Source organism: Podarcis gaigeae, assembly GCF_964106915.1.
Source record: "Podarcis gaigeae genome assembly, chromosome: 14".
Lineage (NCBI taxonomy): Eukaryota > Metazoa > Chordata > Lepidosauria > Squamata > Lacertidae > Podarcis > Podarcis gaigeae.
Genome location: NC_139690.1, coordinates 17,208,619 through 17,232,429, shown reverse-complemented (window position 1 = coordinate 17,232,429; position 23,811 = coordinate 17,208,619). Strand labels below are relative to the sequence as shown.

The following is a 23,811-nucleotide window of genomic DNA, read 5'->3' as shown; positions in this document are numbered from 1 at the left end:
AGTGAAGCCAATGAATTTGGATCCCATGAAAGAGCAGCAAATGTTAATTTATTTTATTTTTTACTGCCAGAGAGGGAGGTGCAGAGGTGCTGCTGGGTTTTTCCAGCTGCTGACCTCTGCTTCAAATATTAGGCCCCTTTGGGGTATGTGTATAACATTTGATCTGTCAATTCACTGGCTAGTTTTGACTGCTCCAATGGCTCTCTCCAATGCAGGAATGGCAAAAAGAAGCAGCATACGGAACTGTTCTACTCAGGGCCATATTTTATGTCAATCTATCCCAATACAGTGGTTCCCCGCAAGACGAACGCCTCGCAAAACGAAAAACCCGCTAGACGAAAGGGTTTTCTGTTTTGGAGGTGCTTCGCAAAACGAATTTCCCTATGGGGTTGGTTCGCAAGACGAAAAAAATCTTGCATCCCCCCGCGGGTTTTTTTGCTTTTTTTGCCCTTTTCTTAAGCCGCTTATCAGCTGTTCCGCTGATAAGCCGCTTAACAGCTGATCGCTGGAAGCCGCTTGACAGCTGTAGCGCTAATCCGCTAAGCTGTCAATGGGCTTGCTTCGCAAGACGAAAAAACCGCTAGACGAAGAGAATCGCGGAACGAATTCTTTTCGTCTAGCGAGGCACCACTGTATTGGGGATGCGGGTGGCGCTGTGGGTTAAACCACAGAGCCTAGGACTTGCTGATCAGAAGGTCAGCAGTTCGAATCCCTGCAACGGGGGTGAGCTCCCATTGCTCGGTCCCTGCTCCTGCCAACCTAGCAGTTCGCTCCAGCGGTACCGCTCCAGTGTGAAGGTAAACGGCGTTTCTGTGCACTGCTCTGGTTCACCAGAAGCGGCTTAGTCATGCTGGCCACATGACCCGGAAGCTGTACGCCGGCTCCCTTGGCCAATAAAGCGAGATGAGCGCCACAGCCCCACAGTCAGTCACTACTGGGGTCAGGAGTCCCTTTACCTTTACCTTTTTATCCCAGTATATGTTACTGATCACTTCCCCCCTTTCTAGGAGTACCCCATCATGGATTCAAAGTGGAAGTGTCTAACGGCGTAATTTTGGATTTGGTGGACGAAGTGACTAGCTGGCTCCCCGGAGACAAGGTCGTCATTGCCAGCACAGACTATTCCATGCACCAGGCTGAAGAGTTTAATCTTCTGCCTTGTCCTGAATGTCAGACGAACCAAGTGAAGATTGATGGTACGACCAACAATGCCTCTGTAAGGTCTCCTTTGTTGACAGAGCTCCTTAGTTTATATTATGAATGAATTGATCAAAGAGATAAAAATGGAAACAGTTTTCAAGTAATGAGAACTGGTAGCATGGAGAGTTCAGTGTCCACCACTGGTTCATGAATTATTTGACTCTTCAGTGTAAACAGTGAGCTAGAGACAGGGGTTCCCAAACTGTGGTCCATGAACCACCCGTGGTCTGGGAGCTCTGTTCAGGTAGTTTGAGAGATATCCTCAGTAAATATTCATATTTATTTTTAAACATATTTTCACTGCTTTTCTGTCTAACATTGTATTTTATTGTATAACAGCTGAATTGAGCTAGGGAAAGTGGGCTAAGCTGGATATGGGGAATTATTCGATAAGTTCTCCTTTTGGTAGAGTGTTAAGACTCTTAATCTTGGGGTCTTGAGTTTGAGAACCACGTAAGGAAAGGGAACAACAGGAAGAATTAAAGGAACTATTGGAAACTCAAGGCAGTAGAGATATAAGATGATCAGAGCCCCACCGAACCTGAAGCATGGGAAGCCCCAATAAAAAATTATAATTTGGCGGAATATTTGGACTATATGATATGTATTTTTATAATTTGGAATATTTAATGTGATTTGATTGAATTGTTAAAATGGAAAATTTAATAAAAAATATTTTTAAAAAAGAGAGTTTGAGCACCACGTTGGGCAAAAGATTCCTGCATTTCAGGGGTCAAACTGGATGACCCTCATGGTCCGTTGCAACTGTACAGTTCTATGATTCTTTTACTAGGGTCATAGGAAGCTCCTTTAAGCTGAGTCAAATTATTGATCCATGTATCTCAGTGTTGTCTACATAGATTGGCAGTGGCTCTCCAGGGTTCAAAATTGGGATATTTGTAGCCCTATCTGGAGGTGCTCAGGATTGAACCTGGGACCATCTGTGGGCAACGGAGATGCTCTACTTGTAATGGCTTGAGAAAGCCAGTTAATGTACTGTAGCCTTCAAATGAATTTCCCTCACTCTTCCACCCTAAGGGATGGTCTTTATCCCTTTATCAGTTTCCTGCTCTCAATTGCTACTGATATTTCACAAGGCTCAGTGGGTTGGGATAGGGCATGAGGAAGACCCTTTCAAGCTTCTTAAAATTATTTTGCCAGGAAGTCCCCTCTATCTCCATATGGGTGAGATTGTGGATGGAGTAGACATGAGGGCGGAGGTTGGCCTCTTAACCCGAAATATACTTATCCAAGGAGAAATGGAGGACTCTTGTTACGGACCAAACCACTGCCAGTTTTTCAGCTTTGATACTTTTGGAGGACAAATTAAAGTAAGTGTGTTTTTGGTGGACATTGACCAAACCCACCCCAGATATTTAGTGACCTGAATCTCCCAGCCCTAAAAAGACAGGCTCCGAAAGTCTTGGTTAACAAAATGAATACAGTATTGTAGGCCTAGTCCTTTATCTACTTTAGGAACCTCCAGATTCCAAAACAAGGGTAGAAACTTAATATCCTCTTGCTCTCCACACCTCTGGCTACTGTTCGTTTCCCTGTCAACAAATGCTGTACCACTTGCTGGTCCTGATAATCAGTTTGTGCTTCTTCTTTCTGCCACGGACTCTTTCCTTATGTGTTCTTGTTTGTCTGAATAGATCCAAAAAGGTTTTACCTCTGTCCACATGTCAGGGGTGGAGTTGAAGAACATGGGCCAGCAGGTCCTAGGCAGCTATCCGGTACATTTCCATCTGACGGGAGATGTAGATGAGAGAGGAGGCTACAACCCACCATCTTACCTTGACAATCTGGCCATCCATCACTGCTTCTCGAGATGTGTTGCCATCCATGGAGCCAATGGCCTTTGGGTAGGCAGCTGTTTTCATGTTTCCTGATTATAGTAACTCGCATGTCCATTTGCATTTGCATAGGGGTTTGGGTACCCCTAAGCTAACGGCAGTTAGCGGTACGCTTGTTGCAGTGGTGGAATGTTTTGGACTAGGGCAGGCATGGCCAAACTTGATCCTTCAGATGTTTTGGGACTACAGTTCCCATCATCCCTGACCACTGGTCCTGTTAGCTAGGGATGATGGGAGTTGTAGTCCCAAAACATCTGGAGGGCCAAGTTTGGCCATGCCTGCACTAGGGGAATGTTGTTGTTCAAGAGAATGCATAACAGGTTGCTGGGAATGTTGTTGTAAGATAGATTGGGCAATCCAATGAGTTTCCACTAGACCAGGGATGTCCAGCTTCTGAGAGACTGTGATCTACTCCCACTAAAAACACTGGCATTGATCTACCCATTGTATTGACCAGAGTTGAAATTGTTGGGCTTTTTTTAGGGAGCCAGAGGGTCAGGGTTCCACAATCAACCAGGGGCATCCCGCAATTGACCGGTAGATCACAATCGACCTGTTGGACAACCCTGTGTTGAAGTCCTCCTTTGCACATGAAATTTAATAGTGTTAAAAGAATATAATGTCGTATTTGAAAATGGCGCATGTTACAGTATGTATTCTGTGTGGAAAGTTGAAGGTCAAAATGCAGAAGGATAAATGGAGATGTCTAAATAAGGGTAATTCTGTATTGCATATTTGGAAGGTCTTGGAAATATGATATAATACATGGACCACATTGGTGAAGCCAAAGGGTCTTGTTGTCTCGGCAGCCCAGGTCCTCCATAGACACTGCCCAGGCTTGCGCCCCAGGGAGGTCACGTTGGTGCTTGCTAGCTAACGCAGCGGTTTGACCACCCCCAGAGGCGCACTCCATTCTCTCTCTCTCTCCAGAGATGGATGCCAATAGCATGGCTAAGTCTGTTCTTTGTATCCATCTCAGTTTTTAGTGATGAGATGATTTGGGATGGCTCCAAATAGCTAACTTATATATAGCTCTGCAACACAATAAATGACCTTTGTGCTCTCCAACAATGCGTGTTGATGGCTATTTCATGATGTTCAATCATGGTTAGGTTTTGGCACTCAACCTATCACGCAACATGAGGCAGGAGGAACATGGCCAAAATGTTTCTCAGACTGTATCACCCAGGCTCACAGCCAGAAGTGTGTGATTGTGTGTGTGTGTGTAGCGTCAAAGAATATGTAGCAGGAGGAATTGTAAGTCAATGCTAAGCAAAACCTTAATCCAAGTAGTCCCATATGTTTAAAGGTGTGTGTTTCGGGTTAAACCTAAAATGTAAAAAAACCCCAAAAGTCAAATGCTTCTCCTTCAGTGTGACTTGATACATATTTTGCATTCCTGTCTTTGAGAGCAATCAGACTGGTGTGTCCAAGGAATAGGACCTTTTTTGGGTTCCTTGGCCCCATGCTCAAGGAATTCTTCCAGCTGAAATGCTTAGCATCTTATCATTGTGGGCGTTCAAGGAGGCTGTATAAATCAATCTTTTTTTTTACAACTCCCTTCTCTTGAATGAGGATCCTTCATGTTTAAAGAAGATTGGAAAATGTTTATTGAATATATGGGGGGAAATTAAGTCTACCTGAAAACGTTGGCAGCATTAAGAGAGATTCAACAGCATAAACAAGTTTTGGTGGATGTAATAACGGAATACTGAGCGGTTTAGTTTATGATACGCAAAATGAACCATGGAAGAAGGGAGGTCATTGACATTGTAATAATATTTAAATGAATATTCTAAATGGTAAAACAGAAAATTCAATAAAAAGTGTATGTGTGTGTGCAGCATCTGTAGAACACTACATTGGCTGTCTCCACACACAGGCTCATGGGTGCCAGGGGTGTTCCGAGGGGGGATGGGGGCGGCCCTCTCCTGGTGCCATTCCAAAGGGGGGACAACAAAATGCCAATCCCCGATCGGCGGCACCCTCCTGGGCTTGCGCTGCTCACTGCGCACCCCCCGGGAGGTGCGCCCTACCGCGCGGGCAGCATGCCATGCTCCCAGGATGCGTGCCACACCCCCAGGACACGTACTATGCCCACTGCAGGCGGCACGCCAGGCCCCCTGGGAGGAGCGCCGCTCCGGGTACCAGAGCAGGTTGCTTCGCCTCTGATGAGTGCAGCCTATTTTTAACAATTGTCCCTCCTTCTTTTGATGTGGGCGGCTTGTTTAGGTGAAAGATACCATCGGCTATGACACTCTGGGACACTGTTTTTTCCTGGAGGACGGGACAGAGCAGCGGAACACGTTTCACCACAACCTGGCTCTCCTTACCAAGGCAGGCACAATTTTGCCGACTGACCGCAACGAGGCCATGTGCCTCGCAATGCGAGATCATGTGCATGGAGGATATGTTCCTGTCCCAAGCACTGATTGCATGTAAGTAAAACTCCAGCCGGGGAGATTGTTGTGTGTCGCCATAGAATGCATGGAACAGTTCTGGTTTTTCCCCGCATATAAACAAGGTGTTGCATAAAGGATCAAGCAATTGATTTGTACAACCTGGTAGCTCACTTAAAGGTTTTACAGTCATACCTCGGGATAAATACGCTTCAGGATAAGTATTTTCGGGTTGTGTTCCACGGTGACCCGGAAGTAACGGAGCATGTTACTTCCGGGTTTCGCCGCTTGTGCATGCGCACTGTCAAAATAATGTCAAGCACATGCACGGAAGCGGCCAAACGCGACTCGGGCATGCACAGACACACAGTTGCATCTTACATTCTGTTCAGGATGCGAACGGGGCTCCGGAGTGGATCCCTTTCACATCCCGAGGTACCACTGTATTTTATCCACACACCTGTCCCATAAAGAGGCAGCGTTTGGATTTTGGTGCATGCAAATGCTGTGTCCGTAAGGGGATTCCTCAAGAACCCTTTCACCAAGACGCAGGGCCACATGGATCTTGCAGCACTCACAGTGTTTGCTTGCAAAATCGTTTGCAGAGGAAATAATAGAATCATGGAGTTGGAAGGGACCAGGAGAGTGCAGTGCAAGAATCTTTTGCCTATCGCGAGGCTCGAACCACGACCTTAAGATTAAGAGTCTCAAAGTCTGCCAACCGAGCCGGTATGCAAAAATGGCATATGCTGGGCAACATGCATGCACTAAAAAAAAGTTGCAGATTGGGAGCACTGAATTTAATACTGGAAAAATGGAATGGAAAGAACTGAACAAAGCTCAGCGCCCCTCCAGAAAATAATTCTGCTCCTGGCAACCCCAATCACTCTTTTTATCTCAGTAATATAATTAGGGACAGAGTTGTTTTGTTGTTGTTAGGGTTAAACCTTTGGGAGTCAAGAGTCTGTGCCGATTTACTGTAAACCACCCAGAGGTCTACCTTCTGGCACTCCTCTAATGACACATGTCACTTAAGTTTAATGTTTAACCGTTGATTGCATTTTACACTGTCTGCATAGGAGGCAGTGGCATAGCCGGGATGGAGAAGTCATGCAGACATACTAGTACGATATATCTATATCTGGACTTTTGATAAGATAGCACTCTCGAGTGCTCTTCCTCCTACGGAAGTTTTCCTGGAGAAACTCACCAGATTGGTGGTGATGACTAAGGAGATTGCGTTGTTGCAGATGTTATGGGCAGTCGGCTAGGTTTTGAGCCTGTTCTGCCAGCTAAGATCATGTCTTTATTCAGCAGAGTGATCTGGGAATGAGAAAGTTTGAATAATTAGAGACTGCATAGGTAGCTAGTGCTCAATAGAAGAAGAAGAGTTTGGATTTGATATCCCGCTTTATCACTACCCTAAGGAGTCTCAAAGCGGCTAACAATCTCCTTTCTCTTCCTCCCCACAACAAACACTCTGTGAGGTGAGTGGGGCTGAGAGACTTCAGAGAAGTGTGACTGGTCCAAGGTCACCCAGCAGCTGCATGTGGAGGAGCAGGGAATCGAACCCAATTCACCAGATTACAAATCAACCGCTCTTAACCACTACACCACGCTGGCGTGATGGCAAAATCAGGATCCGTTCTAGGGGGGATGCATATAATTTCTGGGACAAATTTCTTTGTCCCCCCCCCCCCCCGGCATTAATGATTCAATTAGAACAGCCTTGTTCTGAAGGAACATCTGCAGATGCTTCCAGGTTTAATCCCCAGCGACGCCAGCAGGGACTCCATGCCTGAAACCCTGGAATGCAGCTTCTACTCAGAGTCATCTAACTAAGTTAGATGGACCCAGTGGTTTGCCTTAGGCTGTGTACACACTCTGCATTTGAAGCACATGACTTTCCCCAAAGAATTCTGGGAATCCTGTTTCTCCTGTGGAGCTCAGCTTTTCTGCTAACGATTTCTTTGCTGTAATTTACAACTCGGTCCGCAATGAGCTTCTGTGACTTGCCTGACATCACTTAACGCCCTGAACTTCTCATAAAGAATGTCATTTATAGGACTTTGCAGACTTTTAAGGATTCATGGCAGTATTGTGGCCAAGCGCCAGCCACTGCGGTGCTATAACATTTTTTATTTCTTCCTGTTCAGTGACTTTAAATAAATCTCTGTGTTTCCCTCTCCCCAGGGCTGTCAGCTCCTTCTGGATTGCTAACCCAAATAATAATCTCATAGACAATGCGGCTGCAGGTGCTCAGGTAAGCCTGATAAAGGCTGTGTGCTTGCTTGTCTCCAGCCCTGAATCTTAAATCTTGTTCTTTAAACAGGTTCCCTTTTGCCCTCCATGGAATTCTGGGTATTGTGAGTTTTTTTGTGAGGGTTCTGAGAGCTTCTCACAGGCCTGTTGCCAGACATATGGGGTCGTATCCAGTACGCATAATAGACTCATTGAAAGTAATGGATATGGCTAACTTAGGTCTATTTTCAATGGGTCTACTCTGCGTAGGACTTATATTGGATACAGCCCATTGTCATGAATATACCGTATTTTTTGCTCTATAAGACTCACTTTTTCCCTCCTAAAAAGTAAGGGGAAATATGTGTGTGTGTCTTATGGAGCGAATGCAAGCTGCGCAGCTATCCCAGAAGCCAGAACCAGCAAGAGGGATTGCTGCTTTCACTGTGCAGCGATGCCTCTTGTTGTTCTGGCTTCTGAGATTCAGAATATATTTTTTCTTGTTTTCCTCCTCCAAAAACTAGGTGCATCTTGTGGTCTGGTGCGTCTTATAGAGCGAAAAATACGGTAATATAATGCCCTTGCCCCCTGCCAGTGTAAGCTAGCTGCAAAGTTTAATTCAGTAACATTCGCTTACTCTGGAGATTCTTACGCATCTTCTCCCTGCCCCCATTCTCCAGGACGTTGGAATATGGTATATCTTCCATCGGGTTCCTACTGGACAGTCTGAAGGACAGTATCCGGCCGGGCAGTCTGAACTGACTCCTCTGGGGACGTTTCACAACAACCGAGTCCACTCCAACTTCAAGGCATGTTGCAAATTTCTGTAAATACCAGGGCAAGGATGGTGAACTAAGGCCAAGATTCCATTGTGTGTGACCTTCCAGGGACCGCGTGCCTTGATATGAACATGGTCACAAGAGAATGTGGGTTTTATCTTTGTCTAGCTCAGAATTTCCGAAACTTGGGTCTCTGGCTGTTTTTGGACTACAACTCCCATCATCCTTAGCTAGCAGGACCAGCGGTCAGGGATGATGGGAATTGTAGTCCCAAAACAGCCGGAGACCCAAAGCCTGGTATAGCTGGTGCTTCTGCCTCTCTTTTCCTTGGGTCAACTGTCTTCCCTTCTTCATTCCCTGCCTTTTTTAAAGGATCCTCTCAAAAGTTGCTTTGGACTACAGCTCCCATCATCTCTGCCCATTGGCCATGCCTGCTAGGGCTTATGTAGTCCAGCAACATCTAGAGGTCCACTAGTTTTTCCATCTGTGCTGTAGGATTTGAGCAGTCAGTGGTAGGCTCAGAGGCAGTTTTATACCTGCTCTGACCTCTTCGCTGGCATGGGCTATACCCTCATCCCTGTTGGATTTTCTGAAATAGTGGGTGAACTGGAATACAGCCAGCCTTCGCAATTTGCACTTTTCTAAATCTTACAGTGCGTTTTTTACAGCCAAGGTGTGTGTACAAAAATGCACATACAGTACCAGAACATGCATAATTCTGCGTATATTGGTGAAGCTAATATTAAAAAATGCTCTGTATTAGGGAAAATGGCTTGCAGATTTGCCCAAACGCCAAACAAAATTGTGCAGAGAAATTGGAATTGAAACGTTGGAGAACTTTAGTAAGGATTTTCTTTTTAATTAAAAATCACAAATTGCTGCAGAAATGTGGAGGCCTGAATTTAAGATAAATGAAAAATGAGGTCGACCAAAGATTGAGAAATTTATTTATCCCTACTCCCTAGATGTGCAGAAGTATGAAAGGTTTTCTAAGTAAACACTTAAGCTTCTGGGACTGTCAGAATGTTAATAGGACTCCAACTCCCATCAGCCCCAGTCAGCATGAGCAGCAGTCAAGGATGATGGGAGTTGGAGTTCAACAACATTTGGAGGGTCACAGGTTCTAGCATGCCCATTGTTTTTTGTGCCAATACGTGTCTATGTTTTATATCTCCGCTCCCTTAGCAAAACGCTCCAGACCTACCTTACCAAGTATGGTACCCTTTGCTTGTTCAAAAATAATTGAACTCAGATGGTGAACGATTGTGTGAGTGTGTATAAAATAATTTTCCAGGCTGGCTTGTTTATTGGGAAAGGAGTCAAGACGACGAAAGCCAGTGCTGAAAATCCTCGAGAATATCTGACAGTGGATAACGCCAGGTGTGTAAACAAAATGTCATGCTGCCCTTTGCGGCGCGTTGAGTTTAATTTTATTGCTTTAGGGGGATTTCCAGTCTGTTCGGTGCTTCTGTCTTCACGTTTTGGGGTGGGCACTCACGTCTACTAACTAGCAAAATGTCTGAAATCTGAGGGGATGTGCAAGCCAGTGTTGCGTTGTGGTTAAGAGTGTCAGGTTATGCCTGGGGAGGCTTTGATTCAAATTTCCACTCCAGCCACAAAACGCTCACATGGGCAAATTTGGGACAATCCCTGTTTCCTCTGCCTTTTCTACCTCACAGGGTTGTTGTGATGATAAAATTGGTGATGTGTGTGTCAGCTCCTTAGAGACAGATGGGATGGGGCGGCGGGGGGGGGGGACTGTCCGCAAATGGCTTGTGTGTTGCAATGGTCTGTCTGGTGTGTAGTAAGGACGTGTGTATCCCCTTGTGGTGGGGCTGAATCTGCTTCTAAGACCCTCCCCCCCACACGACAATAAACACTGCTCCTATTGGATTTGTTTAACAATCAGTCCCTCTTCCCAGGGAACTCTGGGAAGGGGAACAGAGGTCTCCTAGCAACCCTCAGCACCCTTAACAAACTACAGCTCCCAAAATTTTCTGGGGGAAGCCATGACTGTTTAAAGTGGTATTGTAGTGCTTTAAATGTACATTGTGAATGTGGCCTAAGCCAATTCTGCGGATAGAATTTACGCAACCATCCACACTCAGTGCTTTGCAGTGGCATTACCTCACAGAGGCAGGTGAGGAGAAACTCAGTGGCGCTGCGCAAAATGCCATGGCTAGGCTGTTGGTGGGGACAGCCACATAACTTTGATGCTCGAAAACATGTACTGGCTTCCTGCATGCTGCCATGACGGGTGCAAGGTTCTTGTATTAATTTGCAAGGCCCTTAACAACTTGGGCCCAGCATGCCCCAGGGACTGCGAAATTCCTTAGATCTTTGACTGATCATGGAGGACTTGAGGGTGGAGAGTCACAAGCTATGGGGGATCACAAGTAACCAGGCAATCTGTATTTGGGCTCCGTTTAATGAAACTCCCTTCATTAAACATATAGACCCTCATCTCTCGTTGTGTACTGAAAACTTTTTTTAAAAAACAAAAAATTCCTACAGGCATTTTTTGCTGAATTTTGATTTTATAATTTTAACTGACTTTTATTTTCTCCGCATTGAGTTTTGGTTTTTTTTTGCTCAGGGTTGAATATAATTAAGGGGAGTGTAAATTGTCAAAACAACAATATGCACGTCTGAAGTAGCCCAGGCTTTGGAGCATTTGGAGAATCTCAGATGCTTGGCGTTTGGTCTGGGATCAGGGAAGAGAGAAGAGTTGGGAAGCTAAGTTACGTGAAGGGGTTTCTGGGACCGCTTCCAAAACGATGAACTATCTCAATCCCTCGGGGCGTATAGCCCAGAGGTTTCTTTCTACTGTACTATTCCAACACTTGCTATTTTTAGCCATGCAAGTACCATATGCAGTAACATAAGCTTAGTTTGCATTGTTGAAGGCGTTCCAAAGTACGTTTTTATGTGGCCAAAATTGCTGGAAGACTGGAGCTTTGTTTCAGTTCAAGTATTTTGGGAGCATGGATGGTGGTTTTTTTATTGATGCTTCCCCCTCATGTCTCTGATTTCCCATTCTTCTGGGCTCTTGGTGATCTGACTCGATTCTTTGCCCCAGATTCCGTCCGCATCAGGACGCCAACCCTGCGAAGCCAAGGGTTCCCGCTCTCATCGATGGCCTTGTTGCTTTCAAAAATAACGACCATGGAGCCTGGGCTAGGGGAGGAGACATTGTCTTCCGCAACTGTGGGTAGGTGTCTTCAGAACACCAGGCTTGTTCCTGTCGGCCGCGTTAAAATTATGTTACTCGGCCACTTCGATCTGTGGAACTGGCACTGTTACCTGGTCCCCACAATCCTCATTCCGCAGTTGTGGCTAATTGATCTTTTACCTACACTCTGAAATTAGATCAATTTTGCTGCACTCTTTTTGGCACCTGTTTAAAATATTTTTATTTAAGCAAGCCTATCCAGACACTAAGGGACGTGGGTGGCGCTGTGGGTTAAACCACAGAGCTTAGGACTTGTCGATCGGAAGGTTGGCAGTTCAAATCTCCGTGATGGGGTGAGCTCCCGTTGCTTGGTCCCTGCTCCTGCCAACCTATCAGTTTGAAAGCAGGTCCAAGTACAAGTAGATAACTAGGTACCACTCCGGCGGGAAGGTAAACAGCATTTCCATGCGCTGCTCTGGTTCACCAGAAGCGGCTTAGTCATGCTGGCCACATGACCCGGAAGCTGTACGCCGGCTCCCTTGGCCAATAAAGCAAGATGAGCACCGCAACCCCAGAGTTGGTCACGACTGGACCTAATGGTGCGGGGTCCCTTTACCTTTACCTTTATCCAGACACGTGGATTTTATAATGCAATTTAGTCTTTTTTTGATTGCTAAATTTAATTATTTAAAAAATATTTTTACAGCGGTACCTTGGTTGTCAAACCTAATCCGTTCCGGGAGTCTGTTTGACTCCTGAAACCGTTCAAAAACCAAGCTGCAGCTTCTGATTGGCTGCAGGAGCTTCTTGCACTCAAACGGAAGCCACGTCGGATGTTCGGCTTCCAAAAAATGTTCGCAAACCGGAACACTCACTTCTGGGTATGTGGCATTGGGGAGCCGATTTGTTTGACAACTAAGCCGTTTGACAACCAAGGTACCACTGTGCTTGTTTTTAACTGGTTTTATTGATAATTTAAATATTTCTTGTAAACCAATCATGGGTTTTGTGACAATCTAGTGGTATATGAAATTTGTCAAACAAATAAAATGAAGGGTGTCGGTTTGCGTTTTCAATTGCTTGTTCACGGATATGGAGACGATTGTGCCCTAAAGGGTGTTCTGTGAACCTGTAAATAAATAAATGACTCTGTAAGGGGTTGTTTTTTTGTGATGGGGTGGGGGGGGGAGAAAGTAGCATTTTGCATTCCCCCAAACTTACCCTTTTGTATGTTTTCTCCACTTCCTAGCTTTGCAGACAACGGGATCGGACTCACTTTAGCCAGGTAAGTTGCCCTTTCTTAATAGAGGCATATTTGTAAGGAACCAGTGCTTTCTAGTAATAGGTGGTAGAGGGTCTCTTAATGCAAGGGGGGGGCTGTGGCTCTTCAGATGTTGTGGACCACAGCTCCCATCAGCCCTATAAACTGGCCATGCTGGTGTGGATTGATGGGAGTCTGCCAACATCTGGAGGACCAGAGGTTCTGCCTGTATCTTGCCATAGCTAATAGCCATTGATGGATCTACCCTAAGTGAACTGTGTAGACTTTTCAAAACAAACAAACAAACAAACCCCTTCATATATTACACACTGAGCAAACAAATCTCTTGGTCAGCCCAGAATTTATTTCCTTTTAGTTTCATTGGATGCCCCACCATTTTACGGAGGGAGAAAAACTTCTTTTTATCAGCTGCCACCTTTGTAAGTCTCTCTCATCTAAGTTGATGCTAATGACCCCTCTCTCTGGCTGCCTTGAGACACTGGAGTGTTGCTACTGGTTAGAGTAACTCATGGATGGGAAACTTGTGGCTCTGCAGATGTTTTGGGATTCCAACTCCTGTCAGATGCAGGTGGCACAGCCAGTGGTCAGCAGTGATGGGAGAGGCATGGAGCTATATCTGGACGGGCCACAGATTCTCCTGCCCTGTGGTAGATGGTACTGGGCTAGATGCAAGACAACTCTGAGCTGGTTTAAGGCAGTTTTCTGTATCCCTGCAAATGATAAAGCATATACAGTGGTACCTCGGGTTAAGTACTTAATTCTTTCCAGAGGTCCGTTCTTAACCTGAAACTGTTCTCAACCTGAAGCACCACTTTAGCTAATGGGGCCTCCTGCTGCTGCCGTGCCACCAGAGCACAATTTCTGTTCTCATCCTGAAGCAACGTACTTAACCCGAGGTACTATGTCTGGGTTAGCGGAGTCTGTAACCTGAAGTGTATGTAACCCGAGGTACCACTGTATGCTGCTTCATACTAGTTGAGACCATTGTTCTACCCAGCTCAGTACTGCCTACACTGACTGACAGTGGCTCTCTGGTGTGTCAGACAGGAGATTTCCCCAGCCCTACCTGGAGATGCCGAGAGATTGAACCAGGACCCTTCAGCATACGAAACAGATGCTCTGTTACCGAACTACACCCCTTCCTCTAAACGATTTAGCTTTTCTTCAAGAGAGAAGGTTTTTCAGGGTCTTGGATCATTTCTGTCAGTGTTTCCCAAACTTGGACTTGTTTTTGGACTACAACTCCCATCACCCCTAGCTGGCAAGACCAGTGGTCAGGGATGATGGGAATTGTAGTCTGGGGGGGGGAGCTGGACATCCAAGTTTGGGAAACTCCAAATTAGGTTGCCCCTTTCCTGTTACCTATTTTCAAGACAGCTACACCTGTGCTGGCAGAATATTTTTGGATTGCGCTAATACTTGCCATCTGATTTTTGTGTGTTTCTTTGTCCGTGTTCATCTAATTATAGCGATGGAACTTTCCCCATCGATGAAGGCTGCAGCCTAGAAGTGACTCATTCCATCTTTGTTGGCGAGAGCAACAATGTTGGCTCTCAGGGAGGACAAAACAGCTACTGGGGGAAAGGAGCTGGCGGAGAATATAGGACACTGCCCCGAAACAAGTAGGTTATTCACGGATTGTGTCTTCCTTTGGAGGTGAATTGGCATGTGATTTGGTACACAAGTTTTTCCAGAAAAGGGACTAATGCATCGTGGATACTTTTTAAAATTATAATGATTATAATGATGAGGAGACTGTTGGTGGGTGGTGGCCCTGGGGGCAGCAACACCTGCGCCGTTCCTATTGGTGGAGGTTGGAGAAACATCTGGCAGTGGGGTAGTGGGAGTCAAGGGATGCTGTAGCTTAGGGGTAGAGCATCTACTTTGCAAAAAAACCAAACCATAAACCAAAATTTAAAACACCACAGTCACTGGATTAGGGCAGGGTGAGCCTGGGCCCTGCCCCCTAGCCCAAATGGAAAGGGCCTTCCAGGGAGTGGCCTTCAGCACTTACAGCCGGTAGGTGTCTCTCCAGGCTCCCAGGAGTCACTGAAGTAGGGCAGGATGACCCTGGGCCCCACCCCCTGGGCTAGATGGAAAGGGCCTTCCAGGGAGTGGTTGACACAATGTGAGGAACATTAAAGTACAATAAATCAATATTTGGTTTCTTAACTACATTAGTTCATCAGCCAGGTGAGGGGGCACGCCCCAAATGCACATTTTTAGTTTGCGCCAAAACTAAGAACCGCACCTGAGAGGGAAGCGGATTCCAGAATTGGGGTGCTACTATTGAGAATACTCTCTCGTGAGTTGCCATGGACCATATTCTCAGAGGACTGTGGCATCATGAGGGCATCCATAGATCTTTGAATTCCAAGCAGGTGTATAAGGGAGAGGTGGTCTTTTTGGCTCCTGGGTTGTCCAGAGTACATTGTCAGGCAGAGGTGCCAGACCAAAAGGTAGTTGGAACATTCATTGACTTACCTGCTACTGTTTTCTCTCAAGATTCTATCACCTCAGTTTCTTGTGTGAAGAGATGTTTGTTTAAAAACATTGTCATGTAAAAATTAGTTTTAACATGGGGTGCTTTAAGATATTTGACTTTCTCTTTCAGATCTGAGGGGGTATGGGGAAAGATTATAGATGGATTGTCCTCTAAACAGTTTAGCCCTCCAACTGTGCCGCATGTGGACATTGGAGCTTAGAGTTCAACAAGTGGAACTCTGCAACAAGAGTTATAGATTTACAGTGCTGTGATGCCGCTTCAAGTAGTCATGGCTTCCCCTGAAGAATTCTGGGAGATGTAGTTTGTTAAGGGTGTTGAGAGTTGTTAGGAGACCTCTCTCCCCCTCCCTAAACTACAATTCCCAGAGTTCCCTGTGAAGAGGGATTGATGAAACTACTATGGGAGCAGAACAGTGGACTCTGAGCATCTCACAGCACCCTTAACAAACCACAGTTCCCAGTACAGATGGGGCACATTTGAGTGGTGGGGGTGTCTGGTTGATATGGTGTGAAAAGCTGTAGAGGACCATGCCTCAATAAATTGCAAGAGTCTTTTGTCATACGGAAAAGAAAGATAAATAGTCATAGATAAATTTTGTACAATACGCTAACTGTAGATGAGGGAATTAAGTTGGCATGTATTCAGGAAGCAGAATGAGGAAGGCGGGAACTTGCCAAAAGAGAAGGAGAGAGGATCTCCAAGATGTGTACGTGTGTATGTGCTAACGGAGCAGAACAAGGGAGGGAAGTGTTGTAAAAGCCAAACCAAACTGAAAGCAAAAATAACAAGCTAATAAACAAAGCTGTGAACAGATGCACAATCGCTGAGTAGAAACAAGAAGGAAATGTAGAAAACAGAGTTTTGAGAGCATTACTGAAGCGTATTATACTGGACCGGTTTGCCCGTAACACTAAGGCAGACCACAGCTTGGTGAAAATGAAGAAACTTTTAGGCTCCTAGGAAGGAGATTACAGCTGCTTTGCTGCTCCTCAGACATATTGAGCTAAACCATGGTTTGACTTGGTATGTCATTGGGACCCTCTTTCCAAACAAAGCAGAAGTCTTAAACCATAAGACAAATCTTGGTTCCAACTTTTGGTTTGGAGAAATCCAAACCACGAGCCTGGGTCTGAATAGCATGTTAAGACAAGCCATAGCTTAGCTCAGTGCAGTCTAAGCCACAGTTTGGCTGACGTGCAAATGAGGTTGTGTGTGCTTAAAGGGGGCATTTTAGAACGCTGAACCACCTGTATAAAAACTGACATGTGTTTGTCTGTGTTGCTTAGCCATGTCCAAAATGCTTGAGAAAGACGGCCAGAGCCTGGCATGCTGTTCAAAATGCAGGGGCTCCATTCAGAGTGGCAAAAGAGCCAGCAAGACATAGTAGTTACAGTGTTGAACTGGGACTGGAGAAACCAGGGTTCAAGTCCCCATTCGGCCACAAGGCTCCTATAGTGTGACCCTAGGCCTAGTCACTGTCTCTCAGCCTAACCTTCCTCACAGAGTTGTTATAAAAGTGGATGGGAGCAGTAAGAGCAATGTACAGTGGTGCCTCGCAAGACGAAATTAATCCGTTCCGCGAGTCTCTTCGTCTAGCGTTTTTTTCGTCTTGCGAAGCAAGCCCATTGACGGCTTAGCGGATTAGCGCTATTAGCGGCTTTTAGTGGCTTTTAGCGGCTTAGCAGATAAGCAGATAAGCGGCTTAGAAAAAGGGGGGAGGGAAAAAACCCGCAGGAACTCGCAAGACATTTTCGTCTTGCGAAGCAAGCCCCTAGGAAATTCGTTTTGCGAAGCACCTCCAAAACGGAAAACCCTTTTGTCTAGCGGGTTTTCCGTCTTGCGAGGCATTCGTCTTGCGGGGCACCACTGTATGTTACATTCTTTTGTGGTTTTATATCATAAACTGCCCTGTAATCCTCGTATGAAAGGCATTATAGAAATTTAATAGACAAAATAAATGTAGGGGAAAATTCAGTACAAGTAGTCAAACATGCTCTATGTGTCGAATGACCATGTGAAGTGAATTTGAGGGCAAGTGGCAGCTACAAATTTGGAGTTAGTGAGTAAGGGGCAGTTCGTACAGGTGGACTCCACCTGACTGGAGAATCCTGATTGGCCAGGGTTGCCCAATCAGGTGGGGAAACCCTACAGATGCTGTTGTTGTATGTTCATAGAGGCCCTTTCTCACTTACACTGGGTGAGCTGCTGGAGGAGGCATGGCCAGCAAACACCTGACTAAGGAAGGGGCAGAAATTTGATTTGATTTTCATTCATAGCCAAACCCACCCTAATTCACACTTTTTGGGGGTGGGGAATGCAATAACTGAAACACAGCCATCCATCAAAATTTGCTCTTCTCTGAATTTTGCAGTGTAGTTCTCCCAACTGGGTAATGTGTTCACAAATCCATGCATTAAAGCGTGCATTAAGATGCCATTGATTAATGAGAGTACCGTACAAATATGTATTATTCTTTGGAAAATTTGTCTCCAAAAATGTGTATAGTAGGCAAGATTGCATACAAACGTTCATATACAAGTGGTGACCATTTTACGCAGGAGTTCTGTTTCTGGCCCCCATTCGGGTTGGCGGAGCATGCATAAGCCCATCTTGCCCTGTTACAACCCTTTATGCCCCAGCCCGCTCCATTAAACCTTTGTCCTGCCACCTTCTGGGTCCAAAAGAACCAATGTGTCGGTGGTCCTGTGCAAAATGGCCGCCACCCATATTGCCAAAAAATTGCACAAAAATGCTGATGAATTTTCATGAGGACTTTTTAAAAAAAATGCAAAGTCATGTGAGGAACTGAAAATTGGGAAACCAAGAGAAACCAGAACTGACAGATTTGTCTATTCCTACATATACAGTGGAACCTTGGGTTGAGAACGTGATCCGTGCAGGAGGCACGTTTGCAACCCACAGCATTTGCAACCTGCAGTGCTGTGTCTGCGCACACGTGTGATGCGATTTGGCACTTCTGCGCATGTGGAAAGTGTGATTTAGCGTTTCTGCGCATGAGCGAGTGTGCCGAAACCCGGAAGTAAACCGTTTCTGTACTTCCGGGTTTTGGCGCATCCGTAACCTGAAAACGCGTAACCCGAAGAGTCTGTAATCCGAGGTACCACTGTAAAGGCTATCATTTGAACCCCTCTTATCTGCTAAATTAATCTGCCTTGCACAATTATTGGAAGAGGAAATGAGAGAGTCTTATTTAGTGAGCCCCCCGGGAGGGTAAATAAAATCTGATAAACGATAAAATGGAAGTAACACATTTCAGGAAGAGCTAAAAACCCATGTTCCCCACCCCTTCTTGCTTTCGTTTCTGTAACTTTCATAGGACGTTTCCGATCCGTGGCTTCCAGATATACGACGGTCCTGTCCGGATGACGAAATGCACTTTTAGAAAGTTTACCCCTACTGTGGACAGGCACTCAAGCGCCATTGGCTTTTTCATGAAGAACGCCTGGCAGATAAGTCCTCAGAACAACGCCTCGCTGGTCAGGATGGAGAGAAGCGTAAGTCAGGGGAGATGTTAACTGGGCCCATCTTCTTTTTGTGTGGGTTTGGCAATAGGGAATGTGCCTCTGCTTGATTCTCCTGTGTGCATTTTATTTATTTAAATTTTTTTTGTGCCTGCTTCTCACTTCCAAAGGAATCTCTGAGCCGTTTGCCACCTATTTTTAACAGTCAAACCGGCCTAGCGAGAGAGAGGCTGAAAGACCCCACAGTCCGGTCATTTAAACTTCCCCTGGGCGTGGTGCCAAGGGCCGCAGTTGGTCATTTGGTCCTGCACCCAGGGGAATGCCCCCTAATTCCTGCAGCCATTGGCCCATTTGGCGGCAGGAAGTCGATCCGGCTTGTGATAAGCCAGTTTACAAGGGAGGCCCGGGGCCCGCCTGCAAAGCCGTCCGCCCAATAAGGAGGCGAACGCACATCACAAAAGATCAAATGCTGCAACTGAGAATCAAATACATATACCAGAATAATTAAAATTATTTATAGCTCGCTCATTGTGGTTAACACAATGTGAGGAACATTAAAGTACAATAAATCAATATTTGGTTTAAGTACAAATTACCGTCAGTTCAAGCACTTTATTAACTACATTAGTTTACATCAGCCAGGTGAGGGGGCATGGCTCTGGCCAAATGCACATTTTTAGTTTGCGCCAAAACTCCATTAGTGTTGCGTCAAAACTCAGAACCGCACCTGAGAGGGAAGGGCATTCCAGAATTGGGGTGCTACCATTAAGAATGCTCTCTTGTGAGTTGCCATATACCAATATACCATATTCTCAGAGGACTGTGGCATCATGAGGGCATCTATAGATTTTGAATTCCAGGCAGGTGTATAAGGGAGAGGTGGTCTTTCTGGCACCTGGGTTGTCCAGAGTACATTGCCAGGCAGAGGCTCCCATCATTCCCAGCCAACTTAGCCCAGTGGTCAGGCATGATATATAAGTTGTCATGCAACATCCACAGTTGAGGAACATCGGTGAGGACAACAATGAGCTAGAGGCACCACTGGTTGGACTTGTTGTAAGATTCCTGCATAGCATTTAGGTGCCTGACTAATGTTCCTAGTGCACGGTCAGCGCTGACTATTAGGGTTCCTAATTTTTGTGTGTAAAGTTTAGGTGTGTCTTCTTCTTGCTTCCTTGTGGTGAAGGGAGGTTCTTTTGGCCTCCTGCCTTTCAGTGAATCACACACTTTGCAACTTGTTTAAACGTTGCCCGTTGAAGGTCAGACGGAGGGTGAGGAATTCATTTGGTTGCGCCCTCCTGTAACCGCGTGGAGCTTGATAGCTGTGCAGAGCAAGTGCAAGAGGCTCTCCTCTTGCAGGCCGCTTCTTGAAGATCACAAACTTGGCTTGAGTTGACTTGGACCAGAACTTCCCTTCACCACAAGGATGGCTCACTCTTCCTCATGTTCTCCTCTAGACATCTGGAGAAACTGAATGTGTTGGGGTGGAATCATGTTTTGCGTTCCCTTGCTCAGCTTCATTTTATGTTGCTTGTGGGGGCATAGAAGCACAGAGTGCAAGGATGCCGATGAAGAAGCAATGTAGATGCGAGGTTCTGTAGATGCAACAGAGGGTTTCAGCATCCACAGCATTTCAACAAAGATGTGTGAGGAACCCTGTCTGGAACTGGGAAGAGTCACTGCCAGGCAAGACTAGGGATGGAGAACTTGTGGTTTTTGAGATGTTGGTCTACAACTCCAATTATCCTGTGATTATTGGCCATACTGGCTAGTGCTGATGGGTGTTAGAGTCTAACAGCATCTAAATGGCCATAAACTCCTCATCCAACGGTGCTTGGGCTGCAGATACCTGGGTTCAAGTTTCTCCTTTGCTACAAAGCTCACTGAGTAGCCTTTGGCCAAGTTGGTGCTTTCTCAGCTTAAATCGGCTTGCATTGTGGTTGTGAGGATCAAATCTTATTGTGTCTTTTGGAGCTCCTTGGTAGATGCACTAAGTACCCTGAAGTACCCTGAAGTGGGAAACTGTCAAGCAAACAGTGCAAGACTGCCATGTTTTGTCTGTTACATAACTCTTTAAAAATAGCATTGGGGAATGAGTGGCCCTTTGAATGTTGCTTGATCACAACTCCCACAATCCCTAAGAATTGGCCACGCTGGCTGGGGGTGGCCGATACTGAAATCCATCAACATCCAGGCTCCCTGGTCCCCCAAACCTGCTTTAAGAGCTATACAGTGGTACCTCTGGTTATGAATTCGTTCCAGAGGTCCGTTCTTAACCTGAAACTGTTCTTAACTAGAGGCGTGCTTTCGCTAATGGGGCCTCAATTTTCGTTCTCATCCTGGGGCAAAGATCTCAACTCAAGGTAACTCTTCTAGGTTAGCGGAGTTTGTAACCTGAGGCATTTGAAACTTGAGGTACCACTGCATAGCAGGTGGAAATTCATCAGATGCATTCTTTCCAGTGCAGAGATACAGTGATGGGAAGGCCACACTTGTTGAATTTTCTGCCTGCTATGCAGTTGATAAACCACAAAGCCCTCATGGCGGGGTCCTGTCATTTCCACCATGGAAATCTTGGGACATAAGCACTAAATAGCTATTTTAGTAGCCTGAAATGCAATAGAGTTCCTGCAGTAATAATGACTCCCTGTTCTTATCTGCCTTTCTCCAAAGGTTGGGCTCAGAGTGTTCTTGGGCAGGCCAGGCCAGTGGTTTGGAGACAATAATAATGATGGTGATAAGGTCTCGATTTTCCATGATTTGGATGGTTCAGTGACAGGCTATCCAGGCACCTTTGTGGGCAGGTCAGACAACTATCTGATTCGTCACCCAGGCTGCCTTATCGTCCCAAGGTGGAACGGAATGATTTGCGCTGGAAAATATGCACAGGTAAGGCTGGACCATTGATGCTTATGCAGAGATGTTCTCAGTGGGATGATAGAACGCGGGTGGCGATGTGAGTTAAACCACAGAGCCTAGGACTTGCTGATCAGAAGGTCAGAGGTTTGAATCCCCGTGACGGGGTGAGCTCCCGTTGCTCGGTCCCTGCTCCTGCCAACCTAGCAGTTTGTAACCATGTCAAAGTGCAAGTAGATAAATAGGTACTGCTCTGGCGGGAAGGTAAATGGCATTTCCGTGTGTTGCTCTGGTTTGCCATGCTGGCTTAGTCATGCTGGCCACATAACCCGGAAGCTGTACGCTGGCTCCCTTGGCCAGTAAAGCGAGATGAGCGCCACAACCCCAGAGTCGGCCACGACTGGACCTAATGGTCAGGGGTCCCTTTACCTTTACCTTTATATATGGTATGCTGACCAGGAACAGTGCACAATTTTCACCTTAAGGCTGGACCATTGATGCTTATGCAGAGATGTTCTCAGTGGGATGATAGAAAGAAGCTTTGGTGTTGCTGAAGGGATGAATGAATTAAGGAAGGAAGGAAGGAAATGGAGAGAGGCTGGCATGAACAGAGGCTGGGGAGTCCCAGAGAGAAAAGCTAGCTGGTAAGAGAGGGGCCTCTATGGAGTTGTGTGAGAGAAAATGAATGGGTGATGGATGGATGGATGGATGGATGAAGAGAGAATGAAGAACAGAGAGAAAATGAATATATCTGCCTACAGCCCTGTCCAACTTTTCCTTTTCTCAATTCTTCACTTCTTGCACATTTTTGTATGGCTCTGCTGGTTAGCATTAGAAGAGCGTTTGGAAAGCAGGAGTGTCGAAAGCTGCCAAAAACAGGGCGGGGGAGAGTTGTTGTTGTTGTGGTGTGTTGTCTCTCAGAGCCTCAGATATATGATTAACATTCTCCAGGACTTTCTCATTAGGAAGGAGAATTCCTGGCTGCACGAGGGAATTTAAAACATGACATTGGGCTGCAGATCCAGCTAGCATCTGCTTAATATCCTTCGCTGAATAATTTACAGGGCAGTTTTCCCCTTGGCATGCAGTGCTGGGATAATCTGTCAATAGCAATAGTTTATTGTCCCCAAAAGTCAATTTAGCTGAGAGAGATATATTTATGTATGTATGTTCTGGCCATCCTCATTGGCCTGAGGCCACCCTACATCTTCGTCTATGTAGTTTCATTTTTTGATTAAAGTAGTTTCATTTTTTACATTTTACCTGCCGTGGCTGAACCATTTTGATTGGGAACATAGTCAATGCATGATTAAGGGTCAAGCTGCAGGTTACAATACATTAGGCAGGCTTCCTCAAACTCAGCCCTCCAGATGTTTTGAGACTACAATTCCCATCATCCCTGCCCACTGGTCCTGCTAGCTAGGGATCATGGGAATTGTAGGACAAAAACATCTGGAGGGCTGAGGTTGAGGAAGCCTGACATTAGGGATGAGGAGCCTGTGTCCCTCCAGATTAGCCACGCTGATGAGGAGTGATGGAACTTCTGGAGGACCACAGGTGTCCCCACCCCAGATTAAATGAATATATAGGAAAGAAGAAGAAAACTCTCATGGGTGCTAATGGGAGCTTTCTAACACTAGTTACACCACCAGGGTTTGTTTTCTTCTAGAACCACAGCTGGGGAGGGAAGAGTTAACCCTCCCCTCTCTATGTTCTGCAGTTTCATTGAAATTTGGTCTTCTCCACTCTTATTATTTATTCTTTTAAGAAATAATTTGAACCACAGTTGTGCATGAGAAGGAGACGAAGAAGTCTGTGACCCATGTATCCAATTCTGCTTGAGTAGCAATCCTTTTGAGCAACCTAATTCAGGGGTAGGGGGGAAAGCATTTATCTGTTGTTGGTAGACAGTTGCGAGCCAGAAGCCTTTAATGATCTACTGCAAAGGAGCCAGGCCCAGACCCATTTTCTGCCCCCCACCCCCCACCCCAGCTTTCATGAATTTGTCAGGAGCAATGTAAGAGCTGCCACTGTGCTT

At 45.8% G+C, this 23,811-nt stretch overlaps 2 protein-coding genes across 5 annotated transcripts in view; both read left to right on the top strand.

The window, feature by feature from the left end:
• Positions 1-23,811, top strand: part of CEMIP (cell migration inducing hyaluronidase 1) — a 161,865-nt gene that overhangs the window by 8,626 nt on the left and 129,428 nt on the right. The gene's annotated exons all lie outside the window — the stretch shown is intronic.
• The window catches only part of LOC310831605 (cell surface hyaluronidase CEMIP2-like), a 91,737-nt gene that overhangs the window by 27,800 nt on the left and 40,126 nt on the right, over positions 1-23,811 (top strand). For both annotated transcript variants that reach the window (XR_014557919.1, XM_083712419.1), the window contains exons 7-18: positions 1,008-1,196; positions 2,362-2,531; positions 2,856-3,065; positions 5,289-5,494; positions 7,649-7,718; positions 8,377-8,505; positions 9,770-9,855; positions 11,555-11,686; positions 12,897-12,932; positions 14,399-14,551; positions 18,773-18,950; positions 21,591-21,806. Coding sequence is in view for 1 of the 2 variants with exons in the window: in XM_083712419.1 (XP_083568545.1) it covers positions 1,008-1,196; positions 2,362-2,531; positions 2,856-3,065; positions 5,289-5,494; positions 7,649-7,718; positions 8,377-8,505; positions 9,770-9,855; positions 11,555-11,686; positions 12,897-12,932; positions 14,399-14,551; positions 18,773-18,950; positions 21,591-21,806 (1,775 nt within the window). In the remaining variant the exon portion in view is untranslated. The remainder of the gene's footprint in view (positions 1-1,007; positions 1,197-2,361; positions 2,532-2,855; positions 3,066-5,288; positions 5,495-7,648; positions 7,719-8,376; positions 8,506-9,769; positions 9,856-11,554; positions 11,687-12,896; positions 12,933-14,398; positions 14,552-18,772; positions 18,951-21,590; positions 21,807-23,811) is intronic.